The 16,917-nt window shown below is 49.2% G+C and overlaps 2 protein-coding genes across 2 annotated transcripts in view; one reads left to right on the top strand and one right to left on the bottom strand.

Moving 5' to 3' along the window:
* Positions 1 to 16,917, top strand: part of XRCC6 (X-ray repair cross complementing 6) — a 57,290-nt gene that overhangs the window by 18,840 nt on the left and 21,533 nt on the right. Inside the window, exons 7-8 of the mRNA XM_063427412.1 lie at positions 3,713 to 3,899; positions 4,991 to 5,159. Coding sequence (XP_063283482.1) covers positions 3,713 to 3,899; positions 4,991 to 5,159 — 356 coding nt within the window. The remainder of the gene's footprint in view (positions 1 to 3,712; positions 3,900 to 4,990; positions 5,160 to 16,917) is intronic.
* Positions 5,498 to 16,787, bottom strand: LOC134568611 (hydroperoxide isomerase ALOXE3-like; the record flags this gene model as incomplete). The annotated part of the gene is given in 4 exon segments (XM_063427259.1): positions 5,498 to 5,772; positions 5,775 to 6,032; positions 6,906 to 6,911; positions 16,298 to 16,787. Coding segments are annotated over 4 exon segments (1,029 nt in total), but the record flags the coding sequence as incomplete, so codon positions are not given.

Below are 16,917 nucleotides of genomic sequence, written 5' to 3'. Positions count from 1 at the left end.
CACCACTAACATTTACATAAATTGGTGAAAAAATTGTGACAATTTAAGGCACTCTATATACCATATAAGGAAACCCTTTGAGGGGTTATTTGAACAGTCAAACAACTATAATACCTCAAAATGAGACATAGGCCCATCAAATCCATCTACTAAAATTCTAACTATAGAAACTGAAATAGCCTTGTCTCTTATATGGAATTGTAGCTTCACAGAATACTGCTGAAGGGATATAATGGGTGTATCGTTAAAATCAGCAGATGTAGCTGAACACAATATGGGGTTCTTTGCAGGAATAGCACACACCAGCTTTACGAAATACACATTACAAAAATCTTATGTGTGTATATGCCAAAATAGAGAAAAAACACAATTTTACTCCAATATTTAGCAGAGATTGGTGATTAAATGGCTACATAAAGTGTCAAAATAACCTTAGGTAAATAGCCTGTGATGTCTACTATGTATAAATATATATTTTTGTGTGGCAATTTTGTTTTCTGTGATGGCTACTAAACCTACAAGACAAACAAACCAACTTCTAAAATTGTTTCACATTGACATTTTATTTTTTTAATTCTTTATTTTTCTTGTGCATAAGATTACATTCACTTTTGCAATGCCACAACAGCGAGTGCGAGCAATTACATAGCATTTCTTGGCATAGCTAAGATGTTGTACATTTTATATTTTGATGAGATAGACTAGTAACATGTAGGTTCGTTAAAGAGAATATGTACACATGGTGAAGCAGGTTAATTATAACATCGGCTGGTTAACCTATGTGTGCTTGAAAGTTGAGTATGATAGAGGTTTTAGAATAACCAATTGATAATTGATGTGTGGCATGCTAAGCGGTTAAGTTTGCGCTGTTCGTGTATGTGCCAATAAGTATACCCCACTATGCTTGTAGTGGGCTGTTCCGAAAGTTAGAAGGCTGAGTAAGGCAGTGTATTGTGCTGTGATGGGATGTGGATTTCTTGTTGTAGCTGTGTAAGTGGGTGTGTGGCTTATGAAGTATCTGGTTGCTGGGTGTGAGTTATGCCCGTCTGTCCACAGTTTGGGGGGTATGCATCGTCTGGCATCCGCTGAGGGCAGACGGGGAGGGGGAGGTAATTGATCGGGTGGGTGGCAGAGGCGTGAGTGTGTTACGTGTGGATATCTGGCATCATCCGTATGTGTGGTAGTGAGGAGAGGCTAAAAAGTGTAACATTAAGCAAAACAGGCTAATTAGGCTAAATAAGCAAGTAAATTTACCATAACATAAACAACCGTGGGGTCATGGCAAGTGACCACTATTTGTGGTTTGGTCAAATAGTCCCAGCCATTAATTTTTCGTGAATGTCTCTGGGAGCTGTCACGGTGGGTTGTCGGGAGGGGAGCCATGTCCGAGTCGTCGCGGGACAAAAGTTTTCGCCTTTTCAGGATCCCACCTGTGTCGTGGCTTGGTGGCCTCGGGGTGTGCCGTGGGGTGCGTGGCCTCCTGAGGCAGGCCCAGCTTGGGTAATAAGTCCTATGCTCCTTGCAGATCGTAAACCTCGTGGGTGGTCTCACCCTTTGTTACCAGCAGGGAACGGTATGGGCGCCATCTGTATGTTATGCCTTGTTGTTGAAGGAGCATGGTGATTGGCTTAAACGATCTCCTCCATGCCAAGGTACTGCCAGACAAGTCCGTGAAGAAGGTGAGTGACATGTATTCAAAGCAGTACTAGGCATGGTTCCTTGCTGCCGCCATAGTTGCCGCTCTGTCCTCCCTCCGCTTAAAGCGGATTATGGTGTTCTGGAGGCCGCTGTTGGGGCTTTGGCCGGTTTGGGGACTCTGTGGACGCCGGCTAGGCTTATGGCTTTAGCTTGCTGTGGTGGTAGCAGCGCTGCCAGGAGTGGTCGCACAAAGTGCGGTAATTCCTCCGCCGGCATGTCGTCTGGTATTCCTCGTACCTTTAAGTTGGCCGCTCGGAGTGCGTCCTCCAGTGCGGCGAACCGCCGCTCCGTTTTGCTCTGTAGACTCCTTATCTCTTGTTGCATGGAGGTAATATGGGCCGCTGCAGTGGCGGAGGTGTCTTCCAGGTTGCCCAGTCTCCTGGTTATGCCCTGGAGGTCCGTGCGGAGGCCCACCATTTCCATCTGGAGCGTAGTCTGCAGGCCTGTCAGCAGCGCCTTGAGCACCGCTGTTGTGACGGGTGCATTATTGGGGTCCAGAGACTTGGTAGGTATTACCGGTTGGCCAGGGGGGTTATGTGCGTCCTCCCCCTGGGAGAAGTCGTCTGACAGATCGGAGTAAGTGTCTGGGAAGTCGCCCATCTTGGGCCCGGTCGCTGCCTGTCTCCACATGGCTCCAATATCGAGGCCAGGTCTGGGCTGTTCAGTCTTCTGTTTCTTATTTTTGCGTCCCATCTCGGCTCCTCTGTTATGGCTTAGGTTTGTGGCCGTTTTGGTTAGGTTAATTTAGGGTATTTTGAGTTTGAATCGCTGGAGCTGTAGTGCCATGCGACCCCTCCGTTCTGCAGCTTGGCCCCGCCCCCGAAATTTTATTTTAGCCCTTTTATTTTGTGACCTGTAACTTTCAAAATAAGCTGAAATCCTATACATATTATGTACTCTATAAATCAAGACACATAAATGAATTGATTTTGAATTCCTTTTTTAAAGCTGGACATATTATGCACACGCTATTATTGCCAAAACACTTGAAAAAAATGTTTTTTTTTAATTTTTTGGGCATTTGTTTTATAATTGAGAATTTGTCTATGTATATGTGACATCAAATTAATGCCCTTTTTGCCCTCTGAAAAACTGTATATAATATGTGTTGAACACAAACCGCAAAGAATGCAAAAATGGCTTGTGTCCTTAAGGGTAAGTCCAGTTTTTGAAGCTACGTCCTTAAGTGGTTAAATATTTTGTGTGAAAATGTTGCCTGGGCAGCAGTTACTGTCTAATAGTGTCAACTGACCTCATTTAGCCTATACAGTATGAATAATTATGGTAAGAATCAGTATGGCTAGAAGGAAGTGTTATATCTGCCTTGGCCAGACCTTCAGTGGAGATGGGGCTATGTAAAGCCAGGAACCCTCATTCAATGTTAGTCTGCTGAATAGTAGTTTAACATGGAGTGGAGGGACAGCGCTTTGGGACTCCAGTCACTATAACCAATTCAATTAGATTAAATAGTTCTAGTGCCTACAGCAAGGGTGCCCAAAAGTTAGATCCCCAGATGTTGTAGAACTACAACTCCCATGATCCTTTGCATGTCTTTAGATTGCCTTTAGAATAACAAAGCATCATGGAAACTTTAGTTTCAAAACATCCGGGGATCTACCTTTTGGCCTGCTAATTGTTAATGGCCATGCATTTTAACCAAGATAGGACCTAAATTATATATGTTAAAATCACTTCCCATTTTTATTTATTAATTTTATTTTTTATTAAACTTACAACTTAGCTGAGCAGTAAGATATAACAGAAGTCATACATTCATGTATATCAGCTACACAATTTCCAAATATAATCTGCTATTTACATGGCTTTGTCTGCTATGTTACAAAATGTTCCTGATACAGTATGACCAATGTAAGTGTCCTCATCAATTCCCTGTTAGTGTCATGTCATGAACTACTCTCAGCTTGTATTTTTCCATGTTTGGATTTATTGTTCTTTTTACTTTTCCTTACTGGTTTTATAATCTGTGTTCTCTCCTCCCCTCCATTTTTGGCAGACTTATCTTTAAACTAGGGAATGAAGTGTCTCTCTCAGTGGGGGTATTTAACTTGGTTCAGAAAGCCGTGAAACCCGCCCCTGTGAAATTGTACCGTGAGTCCAATGAACCGGTAAAGACAAAGACACGAACATTCAACAAGGAAACAGGAAGTCTTCTTCTTCCCAGTGATACAAAACGATCTCAGGTGCAAAGATGTCAAATCATAACATAAAGCATATTTTTAGATAACCACTAAAACACTACATTTATTTGTTTGGAAATAGTTTGACAAAACTAGCACTCTCCACTGCACCCAGAAATCTCTTATTCTTCAGCTGACTTGATAATACAGAATTTACACTTTTTGCATGACAGATATCATTTCTGTGCCAACACTGCTTGAGATTTGTTGGGTTATGGATTGACGGAACACTGTGGGATGGTGCCACTGCCTATTACCTCTCTACACCATAGCCACAACACTGGGTTTCAATTGCTATGGTGCTAAGCCTGCCACTTTAAGTAACACATGCATAAATAATTTTATATTAAAACTTAATAAATTACCTGAATTAATGTGCAGAGTGGTACTTATTTTATTGTAAAAGAATTACCGTAATTGCTACAGGGATACCTGTAACGACAAATTAATTATTCAGCATTTGCTTCCATCGGTGCATGGACTGCAGCAGGAATAATATGATGTTCACATACATTGTACTGCCAATCAGGTCCATTAAACTATTGCACTTTAATCAAGTGTAAAACCTCCATAAATAGACATTTGCAGGAAGTCATTCTATTTCATATATTTCTAATACAGTTTATATAGTGCACATAAAGAGGTCACATTTAGAAGAAAGGGTGCGCCTATGTAAAGCCAATCTCTGCTTCCAGCATCTTTCCACCAGTGTTTACCTGTAATGCTGACCAGTATTCCTTGTACCGCTTGAATACAGGACAGTCTCTTTCCTACTTGAATGATATACGTGCATCTACATTAATAATTGTGTACATCTAAAGGCAAGAAAGCAATACGAAGAGATGGAGTTGGACTGCGCCATCTCTTCGTATTGCTTTCTTGATTTGTTGAAAGATTTGAGGGGTTTCCTTCGTTTGGGTTTCTTTCCATTTACATATTGTCTGTTAATTAGCGCTAACTTCCTATTGTATTGTGTGTACTTAAAGGCAAGAGTCAGCATAAACTACATTGTTAATAGTATTATATGCTACCCTAAAAGACCAAAGAGCACTATATTGTTGTTACTAATTTTTCTTCCTTTCACTTGTATGCAGACATATGGAAATCGTAAGATTGTTCTAGAGAAGGAGGAGACTGAGCAACTGAAGCGATTTGATGATCCTAGTTTGGTGCTAATTGGATTCAAACCAATAAACCTATTAAAGAAGCATCATTTCATAAAACCTGCACAGTTTGTGTACCCAGAAGAGTCCCTCGTCACTGGTAAGCACAAATATACCTTCCATGGTGGACAGTTAATTAGAGTTAAAGATTAACTCTAATTTAGTGTGTGACAACAGTTGTCGGTGGTAATGAACTGGTATCTAGGTTATTGATATTGATCATCCATGTGACAGTTATTTATATTCCTTTTTTTTTTTTTAGTTGTACAAGCAATGCTTTGGTTTTATTTGCATAGAAACACTGGCAACATTGAGGATTAGTAAGTGTAGCAGAAGCCATAAGTTATTGCATAGTGATCTAATATGTGTCAAGCCATCAACATCTTCCGTGAGGCATAGATTAGATGCTCGTAAGATCTAGAAGCATTGGAGGAGATGTTAAATTGACACACTGCTCTCAATGTTCTTTGGATTCAGATATAGGTAGGTCAAGCCTTGGATAGTAGAGTTTTTCTCGTGGATCTGCTTGGAAATCCCTTCCAAACTTTCCTGAAATTCCTTAATCATGGCTTGTGGAGTCTCCTCTGTAAAACGCTTGTCTGGATAGTTACCTAGAGGTCTCTTGTCCTCTGGTTCATGACTAAGCAGCCACTCAACAGCAATGGCATTCGTGGTTGTGTTTACTTCTGGCAAAGCATCTAGCACAGTCTGGCAGCACCCTTCACAATAGGTGGTGGCTTCCTCATTGATGATGGACCATTGGGCAGCCAAGAGTAGAAGTCAAACTGGCCACTGTTGACTGCAGCATGCTGACCAGAACATGTGAATATCACCATGGTCAGGTATTTAGTTAGCTCTGTCCGTGTTTCCAGAGAACAAGGGACTCCTGAAGATGTACGTCCCAAGAAGCCTTTTGTGAAGATTTCTTCCACCCAGGCCTGAAGCTCAAGATCTTTGCTGACCATTTTGTCATCTTTATTTATTTTTTTTTTTTGGTAAATATCTTTTTATTAAACTTTTTCTTTTTTTGTTGGTTTTGCAACATTGAAAGGAGAAATGCGGACTCGCAGGTCCCTCTGGTCATTCGCAGAAGTTTATACATCGGAAGGCATGTTATGACATACATGTCTGGGCGACTCGCAGGTCGCTTTCATGAGTAAATAGCATGTGCGTTGTGGACTCGCAGGTCCGGTGTTACATGGTGGTGTTTAGTACTCTGTTATATTCGATATATACCATTTCTACGTTGAGTGGTTTTGCCTGCCCCACCGTTGTTGTGTTTTGTTTGTCTATTCCCCATGCCTACTCTGTGGTCTCTAGGCAGTAGTGAGACATGTGGCCACCTGGTGTGCATGGTCCCTTCAGGACGCGCAGCCCCCCAGTGACCCTGTGTCCAGGGCCCTGAGTGGCTATATTGTGAGATGATGGCCCCCTCCCTTAGTGTGCTTCGGTTCTGCCCAGCGGTATAGGTGGTGTTGATGGGAATAACCTAAGGGGCATCCTGCGACTCCCTCCAAACTAATGAGCTTTCTCGCTCACAGAACTGGCGCACTTCCACCCCCTTCGCTAGCGAGGCTGCAGGCCGCCCCGGGCTCCACAGGCGGTCTCACCCCAGATGGCGTCACAGCCCCCGCCGCACGCCCCCGCGGGGTCGGCCCTCGCCCCCAGGGACCCCCGAACACGCGCCCCACCCCGCTCCGACGTGGTGTGGGAGTGGGATATCGCGTTTTAGGCCAGGTGTAGGTCGCCCCGCTAGTCTCCTAGCGTCTCCTCCTGGGAATTGTCGGTCCCTCCCCCCATGGTCAAGTGCGTAGTCCGAAATGCCTCTGTACCCACCCGTGCCAACCAGGGTGTCCATGTGTCTAAGTATGTCTGTGTTCGGTCTTGGGCTGAATACCAGATCTCCTCCGTGACTCGTAACTCCTCCATTCTAGTAAACCACAGGGAGAGTGTTGGGGTTGTGTCTTTTTTCCAGTGCAAAGGTATTAGGTGTTTTGCAACGTTAAGGATTCGGATGGTCAGGGAGCGTTTGTAGCGTGATGTGGGGATTGTCGTGTGGTGTAGGAGGTACGGGGCGGGCTGGAAGGGTGGGACATTGTCCGTGAACATGGCCACCATGGCAGCTATTTTCTCCCAGAACGGTACTATGAGTGGGCATTCCCACCATATGTGGAGAAAGGATCCTGTCCCTCTCTTACACCTCCAGCAGAGGCCGTCCGCATCCAAATGCATTCTCTGTAAGCGTTCTGGGGTCAGGTACCACTGTGTGAGAACCTTGTAGGCAGTTTCTTGGGTTTTGCTAGCGATTGCGCAATGGTGTACTAGGTCGCAGATCTTGTGCCACTGGGTCTCGGTAAATGTTTCCCCTATGGTGGTCTCCCATTTGGACATGAAGGGGAGTGGGGGGTGTCCCTGTTGTCGTTGTAGCATGGAGTAGAGGTAGGAAATACTATGGGGCATGGGCTCCGGGTCCTGGCACAGTTGTTCGAATGGCGTAAGGTCCCTATATACGTCTGGATGTTGTGGTATAGCGGTGATGTAGGTCTTAATTTGGGTGTATCTAAACGTTGTCATGAAGGGCTGGGTGGGTGTGTCCGTGAGCGTCTGTAGGGACACGATTTTCCCATTGGCGGTCATGTCTCGGAGTCTGGGTATGGTTTGAGGGAGGACGCAGCGGAGGCCCCGCTACTACCTCTGGCGTACAAGCCGGAGTTTGAACCGGGGGTAAGACCGGGGTTACCCCCGGTTCAAACTCCGGCTTGTACGCCAGAGGTAGTAGCGGGGATGGGAAGGAGGAGAGGCGTAGTTTCCTCGCTTGTGAGTGCCATACGCTTAGGGTGGCGGCGGTGAAGGGTTGTTGGTGGACTAGCCGCCTACCGATCGATGGATCCAGCCATAGGAGGGCTGAAAGGGGCCTGCCTGCGTGGTGTGTTTCGATGGCCTTCCAGGGTTTGCTAATCCCCTCTTTTGCCCATTCCAGGACTCGTTGCATGTGGCATGCTTGGTAATACAGTTTGAAATCAGGAACGGCCAGGCCTCCTGCCGTTTTAGGGAGTGGGAGTTGTGTGTATTTGAGTCTGGGTTTAGTGCCCTTCCAGATAAATTTAATGAGGAGGGTGCGGAGTGCGGAGAAGAATGTGGTAGGGAGTTGGAGTGGTAGTGTCTGGAATAGGTAAAGTACCCGTGGGAGGATGTTCATTTTGGCAATGGCCACCCTGCCGAGCCAGGAAAAGTGAGGTGTGGCCCATTCCGTGAGGTTCTTTCGTAGTGTTGCCATCAGTGGGGTGAAGTTCATATGGTAAAGTTTGGATAGGTCGGCCGTGAGCTTCACCCCCAGGTATTTGATAGCGGCATCCTGCCATTGGAAGGGAAAATGTTGTTGAATTTGGTCTGCCCTCTTCCGGGGGAAGCCAATGTTAAGTATAGAGGATTTAGCGTAATTTATCTTGAGGTTGGCGATTTGGCCGTATGTCTTAAACTCTGCCATGAGGTTTGGGAGGGAGATTTCTGGGTTAGTTATAAAAAATAGCATATCGTCCGCATATGCTGCGATTTTGTGGTTGTCTGCCTCCACCGCCACCCCCGAGATATCTGGGTTGTCCTTTACCGCTTGTAGGAAGGGCTCCAGGGCCAGGATGAACAAAAGCGGTGACAGAGGGCAGCCCTGCCTGGTTCCATTCCTGACCGGGAATGCATCTGTATAAACCCCATTTATGCACACCCTGGCCGTGGGGGACGAGTAGAGGGCTTCTATCCACTGGCGCATGTGGGTCCCCAGGCCAACGTGTTCCAGTACCGAGAACACGTAGTCCCACGCCTCTCTATTGAAGGCCTTCTCCGCGTCCGTAGAGAGGAGGAGAAGGCTCTCCGAGGTGCGCTGTGCGTGGTGCATCAGGGAGAGGGCCCGGACAGTATATTGTCCCGGGCTTCCCTGTGGGGGACGAATCCCACCTGGTCCGGTGAGATTAAGTCTGATATGTGTGGATTCAACCTTGTAGCTAGTATTTTAGCGAATAGGCGTAGGTCGCAGTTAAGTAACGATATTGGTCGGTAGCCCGTGCACCGTTCGGGATCTCCCCCCTCCTTTGGCAGCAGGACGATATTGGCCGCTAGTGTTTGCTGGGGGATAGTATTTCCCTCTGTTATAGAGTTGAAGGCCGAGATAAATTGGGGGGACAAAGTGGCCAGGAAGGTTTTGTAGTATTTGAGGGGGAGGCCGTCTGGGCCTGGGCTTTTGCCGGTCTTCGAGGATTTGATGGCTAGGGCCAGTTCCCCCTCCGTAAGGGCCGCCTCCTGAGCCTCCGTTGCGTCTGAGGAGAGTTTAGTTTTAGTGTATTTAGAGAGGTATGCGTTCCTGTGGGTCGTTCCCACTTTAGGGTCCGACCGAGGAGTGTGTGGGGGGATCGCGTAAAGGTCCGTGTAGAAGCGGGTTACAGCTGTAGCGATTTGATCTGGCATGTGGTGTAGTTGGCCTGCGGTGTCGTGCATACGTGCAATATATGTCATGGATCGTTTTTTGTTGATCATTCTGGCCAACAACCTACCACACTTATCTCCCTCTGTGTAGAAGAATGATTTAGTGCGCTGGAGGGCCCTAGTGTACGATTGCCGCAGGGTCCGTGCTAGTTCTTCACGGGCTGTTGTGAGTTCCCTGAGAAGTGTGTCGTCTAGTGTTCGCTTGTGGGCCTGTGTTAGGGTCCCTATCTTGGCCGTTAGTTCTCGGATCGTGTGGTCCCGTGCCTTCTTCAGGGCAGAGGAGTGTGAGATGAGGACCCCTCTTATCACACACTTGTGGGCCTCCCATGTCATGAGGGGGGACGTGTCCTGCGGTAAATTCTCAGCGAAGTAGTTCGTCAGGGCTTGTTGTACGTCTTGGGCCACCTGCGGGTTGGATAGGAGGTTTTCGTGTAGCCGCCATGTCATGGTTTTGGGTTTGTGTAGTGGCGATGTGAGTTGGATTGTGAGTGGTGCGTGGTCGGACCACATTGTCTCCCCTATGGCAGAGTCCCGCAGTCTGGGTAGATAGTAGTATGGCAGAAAGAAATAGTTGATGCGTGTGTAGCAGTCATTCGGGGTCGAGTAGAAGGTGTAGTCCCTAGCTGTCGGGTGTGTCGCCCTCCAACAATCTGTAAGCCTGTATTGGTGGAGAAGTTTACGAATTTTAAGCAGTGTGTGGGGGGGTGTCGATGAGTGGCCCCTGGATGCGTCCATCGTCGGGTGTAGAGCGATGTTGAAGTCCCCGCCCAGGACCAGACAGCCCGTCGTGAAGTCGTGAAGGGCCCGGAGTGTGTCCCGGAGGAATCTGTCCTGTCGCGTGTTCGGGGCGTAGATGTTGGCAAAGGTGTAGGTTTCGTCCAGGATTTTACCTCTGACGAATATGTATCTGCCCAAGTTATCAGTCATGGTCGAGTCAGCTACGAAGGGTATGGATTTGTGTAGGAGTATTGCTGTCCCCCTAGATTTCCCATCCGGGTTATTGCTGTAGAAGCCTTGGGTGTATATATGGTTGCAGAGTTTCAGAGCTGCGTTGGATTTAAAGTGGGTTTCTTGGAGGTAGATCACATGGGCTCTGGTTTTCCGGCCGAGGCGTAGCGCGTGTGACCTCTTTTCGGGGGAGTTTAAGCCCTTAGCGTTTAGGGATAGGAAGTTGAGTGGGGCCAGTACGTATTTGGCTGCGGGTGTAGCCATGATGTCAAGTCCTGCGGGTGTCTTAGTCGCCCCGGTCGGAGGGGACGGGTGATGGCCCAGGTAGGTAGAGCCCAGTCCGGGGGAAGCAGGGCGGGGGAGCGGATATCCCCGCGCGGCGGAGCGGGGAGGGGGCCGCCCCCGCAATGGAACCGAGGCACCGGTGTCAGGGGGGTAGAGATCCCCCGGCCCGGAGACCGGAGTGGGGGATAGCCCCCCCTATGCAATAGACACCGACCTCACGGGGAGAGGAAGGCGCCTTGTCAACCCGCCAACAGTGGCGGTTGTGGGTCAAAACAGAACACCAACGGGTGTAACTTAAACTTGTGAAAACTGGTGTCACGCCCCCGGGGCGAGTCTCCCAGGGTATGGTCGGGTTCCAGCTGTAACTGTAACCTGTTGCGTGTCTGCAAGGACTCGCCCCCGGGTCCCGACGTTGTCCTATCTAAAGGGAAGATGCACTAGCCTACACAGGGCGTAACCCCCTTTCTACCGTGCGGATGTTTAGGCTGTTGGTGGATCCCCCCTCCCCTTTCCCATTCCCCCTATGCGCATCAGTGTAGCCCCGTGGTGCTGTTCCTCCGTCCCTGAAAGTATTATGGGAAGCCTACGTCCCCCCGGAGGGTAACCCGGTTAACGGACCCCCTCGTTGGTTCCCCCTTCTGTGTGGTGTTGGGCTGCGTCCCTCTGGTTGCAGCACGTCTCTGCGTCTCTCTGGTTGTGTATGCGGGCGCTCATACTATGTTGCATATAGAACTGTACTCTGGTGTAGTGTGGTCAGGTGCCTATCCAGTGTTGCATGCGAGCCCCTAAACCCTGGGGACTTGCGCGTGTGCCGACCCTGCGGTATAAGTAGTAGCCAGGTGTGGGACGTGCAGGAGCATATGTCGTGTTGTGCCCCGTCCCATGGTGTTAGAAGCGTGTGCTAGTGTGTGCGCAGGGTGACATGTGCACCAGGGGGCACTGTCCGCCTGCGCAGGCAGGTCTACACATATTTACACATTCACATATATACACCATATATACACATTGGTTCATGAATTGTAATAGACCAGTCTAACAGAAGCAGCCTACACCATATTATACAGAGCTAAAGCGATGAAAGGTGCTATGTCCAAAAGGGAGCCCCACAAATAGAGAGGCCTGGGAGCAGTTCCCAGGGAAAACATTTCATGTTATAGACAATGCCATGGACAATTTGAGCGTGCGCGGGCGTGCACATGCGTCCACCCACCGGCCATGGAGCAATGCGAGCCCGTGCCGGCATGTTTAAAGCGGTCAGTGTAATGCAGTAAACAATTGTGGCGTGTGTGGGCGGTTAAGCCATGGTACCCGCTCTGCAGTTAGCAGTTTTGGTGGTGACGGGCGCATGCCCACGGCCGCGCCCCTGTATGGCCTGGCTGCAGGTGAGGGTGACATGTGCACCAAGGAGCGCTGTTAGCCTGCGCTGGTGGATCTACACCTATATACACAATATATCATTATATAACATTTGTTCAAGTAGTGCAGTAGACAAGTTTAACAGAAGCAGGTGCATACACCTTATTATACAGGAATAAAACAATGAAAGGTACGAGAGTTGCATGTCCAAAAGGGAGCCCAACAAATAAAGAGACCTGAGAACAGCTCCCAGGAAAAACATCTCATGTTATATACAATGCAATGGACAATTTGAGTATGCGCGGGCATGCATATGGGTCTATACGCCAGCCATGGAGCAACATGAGCCTGCGCCGGCGCATTTACAGCGGTCAGTGTACTGCAGTAGACAAATGTGGCGTGTGTGGGCGCCTATGCCATGGTACCCGCCCTGCAGTGAGCAGTTTTGGTGATGGCGAGCGCATGTCCATGGTCGCGCTTCTGTGTGGCTTGGCAGTAGGTGAGGGTGACATGTGCACCAGGGAGCACTGTTGGCCTGCGCTGGCAGATCTACACATATATACATAATATATAAATACACATTGATTCAAGTAGTGTAGGAGACACGGCCAACAGGATTAGGCGCATATACCATATTATACAGAGATAAAACAATGAAAGGTACTAGAGGTGCATGTCCAAAAGGGAGCCCCACAAATAGAGACCTGAGAACAGCTCCTAGGAAAGACATCTCATGTTATATACAATGCAGTGGCCAATTTGCGCGGGCGTGCATATGGGTCTATACGCCAGCCATGGGGCAATGTGAGCCTGCGCCGGCACGTTTACAGCGGTCAGTGTAATGCAGTGGACAACTGTGGCGTGTGTGGGTGTCTATGCCATGGTACCCGCTCTGCAGTGAGCAGTTTTAGTGGTGGCGAGCGCAGAGACAGTGGTGTGCAGCAGGGGGTGGGGGTAGCTGTGACCTGTGCGTGCGCATGTTATGCGGCGCCGTGGATAATTCTGGCATGCGCTGGCGCAAAAGCGGTGGGCAGTTGCAGCATGCGTGGGCGCGGGTGCCACAGAGACACGGTGCAGGAGGTGCTCCCAGCGGGCCAGTATCAACATTGGCGGACATTGCCATGTACTACAGTCCCCGACCCACCCGACCCCATCGGGGCAGACAGGGCCCTCATGTCCATGGTCGTGCTTCTGTGTGGCCTGGCTGTAGTTGGGGTGCAACTGTCCACCCGGCAAGAGGTGCAGTTTTGTGGGGTGGAGAGACGGGGTGCCAATGTGGGATGTCCAATCGGTAGGTTGGCTAAGTTCGTATCTGGGGGCAGTGTCTATGTCCAGGAACGGGGCTACTTGTGCCCTGGAGAGGGCCAGGCTGATGTTGGGCGCAATGTGGGGGGGAAGGGGGGAAAGTCATGCCCTCTAACGGGCGGTACCTGTGGGCCTAGTGGCCTCCTGGCGTCCCCTTCTAGTGCGTTGCGGCAGCGCCGGTCTCGGGTAGGGGTTTCTTGCGGTGGTATAGATGTCCAATGGGTCAGGCCATCTCATGTTGATGGCGGGCAGTTGGAGCTCCGTGCCCAGTGCTATGTAGTCGCTGTGTGTGCGAACCAGGAACGGACCTCTCGGCGTGTGGACGAGCAGTCCCGTGGGCATCTGCCATCTGTATCGGATCTGTTGGGCCACCAGTACCCTCGTGAGTGGTTTCAGAGCGCGTCGGTAGGTCAGGGTAGCCGGTGATAAATCTGGAAAGAGTTGCAGGTCTTGGTTCCGGTAGGTGAGCGATTGCCGGCCTCGTGCTTGTTGAAGGATAGTCTCCTTTAAGGCAAAATTTGCTAGGCAGCATATGACGTCCCTGGGTGGGCTATCTGGCGTGCCCTTAGGACGGAGGGCTCTATGAGCTCTTACAAATTCTATGGGTGCCTGGTGGTCTCGGCCTAGTATCCCATTAAATATTTCCAGGAGGGGGGCGGGGCCTGACTGTCATGGAGGGAAGACGTGCCTAACTAGAGCTCCGCACTAATCCTGGAAAAATGGTTGAGAGGGCACCCCTGTCCCGCTACAAACCACACCACAGGACCCCAAGCAACTTACCAGTCCTCTACCCTTACAGGAAACCGGTGATGCGGCCTGTGAGCAGACTACAGACGGCAGAATGCACCCGTGAGGACATGTGGCCTGGTGGGCACCGGGCGGGAGAGGCGGCCGATCTCCCAGCCTGGAACCAACCGGAGACCAACTGCCACGAGCGGACACCCCGCAACCCCCCCCTTTGGTCCGGTGGGGGTAATCCCGGACCACCCATGAGGGTCCCCTCCAACACGAGAGAAACAACCGAGACATGGGCTGGAGAGGTGAGCGGCCAACCTAAAATGGCGGAGACCACGTGGCGGCCAGCAGACAGCCATGCAAGACCACTAAGCGCCCTGTCCAGCATTGACAGGATTTGCAGCTCAGACGGGGCCTACAACCACTCAACGGCGAAGTAAGCACGCTCCCCTCTTGCGCAAAGCGGCGAGCAGGAGGAAACCGCAGAAAACGATCCCCAACCTCAAGCAAACACCCACCTCTTCACGGGAGATTCAATCCAGGCCCAGGGGCGCGAACAACCGACCCCAACTACACTTGCTCACCCACCGCACCACAACGAAACTGAGAGCATCAAAGGGGTGTCCCCCAAAGCACAAAGCGCACCTACGGAGGGAGAAACCTCAAGTCCCAGCAAACACCAAACCGCATCGACATACCGGTATCCGAGATACACGCAGCCTGCCAAGCTTGAACCGGGTTCCCAATGAAGCCTGGAGCATACAGAGTGTCAAGTTATGGATCACTGGGACATTCAACAGCCAAGGAGGATGGAAGACGAAACTGGGGATAGGGTGAACTTTTCTGTATTTCAGTTACTGCTTTATTTTATGCATTTATTTTGTCTAACTGACATGCATCAAACCCTACCTGAACTGCTGACACTATGCTCTTACTTCTCATCTCATGTTCAGCCTACCTCCAATTCAGTGTTTTTCATTTTCACAATCCCATCAACCCGTAGCCATATTAAGCTAAGATGATTCTTTGTTCTCCATATTTGCCCAGACATAGCAATCTTACATTAAACGATGCAACTAACATGTAGACATCGTAGAAACATTGTTTTACCTTGTTTAACCTATTTTCTTGCATATGCCAGCCTATAGTTTGTTAATACTTAGACAGCTGTACCTGACAGGCATCTTACTATACATAAAATCAAACTGGTATAATCTGTGTATCATGCTAACTACTTACATATTAAGTTGTTATCTACATTTACATTTACTTTTCTCAACTCATAACCATCTATAGTCACAACTAGCCTTCATGTCATAATATATAAAAATGTGCATTGTATTTCCATGCCATGCCTCTGTTTACCGATGTTAACTGTTAAATAGCGAGCACATGCTGTTGGGGCATGGCAAACGCACTTGTAACCGTTTTTTCTCTATGCACTCAAAAATAAAGAATTAAAAAAAAAAAAAAAATATTTCCAGGAGAATTTCTTGTAGCTGCTGGGGGGAATCCTCAGTTTCAGGGAGGCCGCGCAGCCTTAGGTTATTGCGGCGCCCCCTGTTGTCCAGGTCCTCAATATGTAGGGCCATGCCACGTACCTGTTCTGAGGAGGTCTCTGCAGCCTCTGCTAATGTATTCTGTGCTTCCCTCAGGCTGTCACAGGCTGCCTCCATGTGGCTCACGCGGTCTGACAGGCCCTGCATGTCAGCCCTCAGTGCCTGGATGTCTTGTCTGATGGTAGCTCCCAGGTCTGAGGTGGCTGAGTGGAGATCTTCTTTGGTGGGCAGTGCTCTCAGGAGGTCCAACCACGGGGGCCGTTCTGTGCCGCCCGTGAGCATGTCTGATGCCGGTGAGGACGGCGCGGACTCCTCCGACGCCATTAATCCGTCGGCGCCAGACGGCTGCGTCGTGAGGTCTGCGGGGGTCACCAGGAACTGGCGCAGGGACGAGGTGAGGTGTCCCTTTTTGGGCTCTGGGGTCTTCCCGGTCTGTGGGATTCTATTTGATCTCCCCATGTCGGCAGTGTAGCGGGTAGGTTGCGGTTCAGGAGTCGGGACCCGGGCGGCGGGAAAGTTTAAGCGGCCATGTTCTTCGGCTGCCAAGCCACGCCCCCCATTTTGTCATCTTTATAGTAATAATTTACTATGCCAGACACAAGTCTCTCTACTGCCAGCCAGACCTTCATCCCATCTTCTCTGTAATAGTAATTGGGAACAGACTCCATTCCTCGTTCTTTGATGTCATCAGGGATGCAGAGGCAGGTGTAGGTCAATTCATCCATGGCTTTCTTTAGTAGAACAGGTACACCTCCATTTCCAGTCACAAAAGCCTCATCAAAGAGATCTCCAGGGCCTATGAGTTGGTTTCTTGCCAAAACATTGATTTCCAAAGTATAGCGGAGATGAGGAACAATGAGCTTATACAGAGGATGTCCCATTGGAAGTTGCCTGGCTGTAGCAATATTAAAAACCTCAGCAAGGAGATGGGTGCGAAGTAGATGAGGTCCAATTTCATGCACCTGAAAGTCTGAGTTGCGTGCCCAGATTTTGGCAAGGGTCCAATCCCACTCTGGATCACTGGATAGGAAGATGGGGTTATTTGGTCCAGGAGTTTGGCCCAATTAAGAGTGAAGTCTTTGGTCATTACTGAATCCTCTGTGGTTGGAGGTTTCAGTCTCTGGGACCCCAACTGTGGAGGGGGTTCATCCGATTCCGGCTTTTGGCAGGTACTTCGTGCATTCTGGAGGTGCA

This window comes from Pelobates fuscus, chromosome 7, assembly GCF_036172605.1.
Source record: "Pelobates fuscus isolate aPelFus1 chromosome 7, aPelFus1.pri, whole genome shotgun sequence".
Classification (NCBI taxonomy): Eukaryota; Metazoa; Chordata; class Amphibia; order Anura; family Pelobatidae; genus Pelobates; species Pelobates fuscus.
Note: the sequence above shows the minus strand (reverse complement) of the source record. Positions and strands in the feature narration are given on the sequence as shown.